Here is a 5,000-nt window from a genome sequence, read left to right as displayed (position 1 = left end):
TCGAAAAAAACAATGTTTTAGCCTGCTGTCTCTCGCCTTAAGTGGCTAATATAAGTCTAAACTAATACAAGGTTTATTTTCTTTAAATTAAACTATTATATCTGCAATATAAACAGAGAAAACTAATGTAAAATCCGATGTTGATTTCAAAATATGAACCAGGAAAGCAAGCTAACATGGCTACACACAATGCTACCATTATAAACACACAAACACGACGATAAATCCGATATAATATCAATTAAATCTTACTTATATGTACATTAACAAGGCAATTAAAAGGATATTTGGTCAGTTTACCGTAATGCTGGGCTGTTTTTTAACGTTTTTAAACGGTCGGTCGTAGTCGGCGGCGGCGGCGCAGTTAAACAACCGGATTCTCGGTTTCAAAATAAGAGCGGGGATTTCCTGGGACGCGCCGATACAAAAGTCCAGAAAATTCCATCATAGTTGGTTTACATAATTTTACATGTCTAGAGTTTCAGTTTCAAAAATGCCAAATTGGCCCAATGCAAATAATTGGTTAGTTGTAAAGTATGCAGCTTTCAAAAATTATTACCATATATACTAATTTTTTATTTTAATCATTTAATGGTGCAGTGTGTAATATGACATCATCAAGAAAGTTCTAGAAAGTTTTAGAATGCAACGCTCCCTGGGTAACCCCAACCCTTTAGAATAATAACAGAAGCTACAGTGGCCTTCAAGGACAAGAACAATTCTAAATTCTAAACAATGCACCTGATGACATTCCTAAAACATGGATGCCTCCATAAGACCTGCCCGCTCAATGTACAAAATGTAATATTAATATTTGTAATTGTCCGCTCAGGAGGATAATTCAGTGTATGTGCTTGTTAACATATAACCGGCACATACCTGTATTCATTTATTCATAAATAAAGACAATTATTCCTTTGTTGTATCAAAGTGTAATCATAATAATTTATTTTTATTTTTAACCTTTATTTCTACAGGTAAATCCCATTGAGACCGAAGACTCTTTTTCAAGGGAGACCTGTTTTCCTTTCCCACGTTACCATTCACACACACATATTCATACACCGATAGCAGCAGCTAACTATCGACATTCACACGAATTATCTACATCCTTAAAAAACGTTTTTAAAATGCACCAAAATTCATCTCCCCACCCAACACACACACTTCTCCAGGCTTGCTGTACCTTAAAGGTGCAGTGTGTAATATGACATCATCAAGAAAGTTCTACAAAGTTTTAGAAAGCAACACTCCCTGGGTAACCCCACCCCTTGTGAATAATAACAGAAGCTACAGTGGCCTTCAAGGACAAGAACAATTCTAAATTTTAAACAATGCACCTGATGACATTCCAACTATGACACTTTCAAGATGCCGGAACTAGGCCTTGGTCCAAGATATGCAGAAATATGGACATATATGAGACCCTTTCTAAGGGAAAAAAATAATAATTAAATTTTTTTTTCAGCTATTAGGCACTAAATTAAATGTACTTATGGATATTATAATTACTTTCTACAAAATCTGCAAGGAAATAAAACCCAAAATTCTACACACTGCAGGTTTGACAGACTTTAAATTATCTAATAAATCTAAATATTAAACTGAATTATATCAAATAAAACACAGTGCACCAAAATGAGCCGTACAAAAAACAATAATTTATTTTCTCACATTTTTCAGAGTGACATTTTAAACAGCAGCTCTTTGTCAATTAACTTAAATAAATAAATACATACAATAGCATTTATAACACACATTAAATACATTTGTCTGGAATTAAACTTATAACACATATTCCGTTCTTTTCTAGCGGGCAAACTTGAAACTACAACGCTGCATAATGAACTTTTAACACCCACGTATAAATAATTTTATTAACATATAAATTAACAAGTAAAAATTTAAAATTATCTGAATTTACAGAAACAGACAGACTACAAAAACAATTAATTTTTTACTTTCTCGCAAAGGGACATTTCAATCGGTAGCTCTTCGACAATTAACTTCAATAAATACATACAATAGCATTTGTAATACGTTAAATATCTTTGTTTATAACTTAACTTTCGATATTTTCTCTAGCGAGCAGATTTGAAACTAAAATGCTGCATAATGAACTTTTACACCCACGTATAAATAATATTATTAACATATAAATTAAGAAATTAAAAAAAAAAAAATAAATAAATAAATAAAAAAAAAGATCTGAACTTACAAACGTTCACTAAAGCCGAACAGAAAACATTGTCAATACGTAAAAAACAAAACTCAGTCAGTGTGGGTTTTCAGAAAGGTACAATTTGTTCACATGACAAAGATAAATGAACTATAATACCTCTAGTAACAACAAGCATCTTCAAAGTACAGGACATATAAAAAAATTGTATTTTCAACATATAAATTAACAAGTAAAAAAATAAATTATCTGAACATTCAAACTTTCACTGAAGTCGAAATACGTAAAAACAAAATTCAGTCAGTGTGGGTTTTCAGAAAGGTAAAATTTGATCACATGACAAAGATAAATGAACTATAATACCTCTAGTAATAACAGACATCCTCAGAGTACAGTAAACAGCTCTGTGTCCGTGGTAACAGCGGCGGGTTTAGAACAGCATGGATTGCAGCGATTTACGGACTGTCGCCATCTCCTGCTGTTGCTGTGGAAACAAATTAAAGATTTCTTTATTTGTCATTTTTATGCTCAAAAAAAAAAAACGAATAATAACAATGTATTCAAATTTTCTAAACTACGTCACACCCTTCCCGCAATGCATTGTGGTTAATGAAGTCTTAAAGTCTAGTTTGTTTTATTTATTCATCACATACACAATTGCACAGGGTGACATTCTTACGTACCAGTCCTGCTGTAATTGAACTATATAAAGTGCAAGATTAAAAAAAAATCGATTGGGTGGGTGGTGGGCTAAGTGCAAGTTTGGATTCAGCCACAGAGAAACGGCAACAACATTAAAAGCATATTCACGTTATTGCACTGAACTTTTCCACAAATATCATGACTGTGGGAACCCTGTCAAGAGAGACACAGAGACACACACACACACACACACACACACACACACTCCCTGCTACAACATTAAACGCATTATACCCTGTCGATAGAGAGACACACACACACACACAGGTACACAGTCTCACACACACACACGCACACACACAGTCCCTGCTACACCATTAAAAGCCTTATACCCTGTCGATAGAGAGAGAGAGAGAGACACACACACACACGCACACACACACACACACACACACACACACACACACACACAGTCCCTGCAACACCATTTAAAGCATTATTATAATGTTACAGCTCTGACCGTGTCCATGAGGATCTTCTTCTGCAGCGAAGCCATCTCCTTCCTCAGCTCCTGCTGCGCCCCCTGCAGGAAGCTATCGTGACTCTTCTCCATGTCGCCCATGTTCTAGTGGGACAAAACACACAGAAAGGACTTTAAAGCTGGGGTATGTGATTTCTGATTGGTCAAAATTAACATGAGCTGTACACTTTGACCAATCAGAGTGAGGCTCCGATTCTCTGTTCTTATTGGCTGTTGGGACTGTCCATTCACTTATGGCACGACTTTGTTGGTGTAGAGCGTGTCAGGGAGGGACCATAGGGGAGGGACCAAAGAGAACAAGTGGAGCGGTTGAGGTATTTGGATTCAAATCTCTATGCCAACTGCTATTTTCTCCCCAAATCCTCCACCCCAGCTTTAAGTAAATAAATGTAAATGGACTTGTCTTATATAGCGCTTTTTAGCCGATTTTCTCAGCCCCAAAGCGCTTTACATTTCTTACCACATTCACCCATTCACACACACACTCATACACCGATGGCAGTATAGCTGCCATGCAAGGCGCTCTCTGAACCATCGGGAGCAATGTGGGGTTCAGTGTCTCTTTGCCCAGGGACACTTGGACATGTGGCAGGGAGACGGGGGATCGAACCACCGACCCTGTAACCCAGTGGACGACCGGCCTACCATTTTTTTCTTTTTGGCTCGGACAATTTTCTTGTCAAGTGACCCATGGAGATAGCCTGGTCCAACCAGACCATCGTACTTCATTTCATTTGTACAGAAGGTCTGGCAGTGCTGTAATTGGCAAACGTTCACTCATGGAGGCGGGTGTCTGTTAAAGTTTAAAACTATTGGATCTGCCCAGTGCCACTCTGGATTAGCCAACCAATCGCATAACGTTTGGTCGTCACGTGTGTCATGAGCCGGCTTCTGGCAACTGAAACTGGAGCGCGACTTCGACGTCATCGTTCTCAGCCACTCGCTCTGTTCGCTGATTGGACCGGCTGTCGAATCTCCGGCAAAACTGGGAAATGGGCTGTACACCCAGACTGACTACTGAAGGGAAAATAAAATTTGGCCGGAGGTAGGCGGGCGGGCGGAGCCAGGCTACCATGGAGACTCATGCTCATGCCAAGTTTTCAAGCTTGTATCACAAATTGAAAGATTGTGGCATTTATCCACTCCACTATACCTGGACTTCAGTTTGTATTCTGAGTGTGTGAGGAGAAAGCACAGAGAATATTAAACCCGTCCTCACCTTGACAAACTGAGAGAGAGAGAGGGAGAGAGAGACAGAGAGAGAGAGAGGGAGAGAGAGAGTGAGAGTGAGGGAGAGAGGGAGAGAGAGAGTGAGGGAGAGAGGGAGAGAGAGAGAGAGGGAGAGAGAGAGAGAGGGAGAGAGACAGAGAGAGAGAGAGAGAGGAGAATGTACCATGATATATTAAACCCGTCCTCACCTTGACAAACTGCTCGTAAAGCTCTCTGACGGTCTTCAGCTTCTGGTTCTGAACGACGCGCGCCTGTTGGAGAATCTTCTGCTGCTGCCGGAACAGATTCTAGGGAAAGAGAGAGAGAGAGGGAGGTAGCGAGAGAGAGGGAGAGAGAGGGAGAGAGAGAGAGAGGGGGAGACAGAGAGAGAGAGAGAGAGAGGGAGGGAGGGAGAGAGAGAGGGAGGGA

General features: G+C 39.3%; 1 protein-coding gene and 1 long non-coding RNA gene across 2 annotated transcripts in view; both read right to left on the bottom strand.

Moving 5' to 3' along the window:
- The window catches only part of LOC307250158, a 2,572-nt gene extending 2,190 nt beyond the window's left edge, over positions 1–382 (bottom strand). The window contains exon 1 of the long non-coding RNA XR_013844868.1: positions 301–382. This is a non-coding gene — a long non-coding RNA (uncharacterized lncRNA). The remainder of the gene's footprint in view (positions 1–300) is intronic.
- A 2,227-nt stretch (positions 383–2,609) lies between these two features.
- The window catches only part of sycp3 (synaptonemal complex protein 3), a gene marked incomplete at its 3' end in the record, with an annotated part of 5,934 nt that continues 3,543 nt past the window's right edge, over positions 2,610–5,000 (bottom strand). Inside the window, exons 4-6 of the mRNA XM_080028447.1 lie at positions 4,781–4,879; positions 3,342–3,446; positions 2,610–2,663 (exon numbers count right to left, since the gene is read on the bottom strand). Coding sequence (XP_079884573.1) covers positions 2,610–2,663; positions 3,342–3,446; positions 4,781–4,879 — 258 coding nt within the window. The remainder of the gene's footprint in view (positions 2,664–3,341; positions 3,447–4,780; positions 4,880–5,000) is intronic.

The sequence above is a fragment of the Ammodytes marinus genome, assembly GCF_949987685.1.
Source record: "Ammodytes marinus genome assembly, chromosome: 5".
NCBI classification, from domain to species: Eukaryota; Metazoa; Chordata; class Actinopteri; order Uranoscopiformes; family Ammodytidae; genus Ammodytes; species Ammodytes marinus.
Note: the sequence above shows the minus strand (reverse complement) of the source record. Positions and strands in the feature narration are given on the sequence as shown.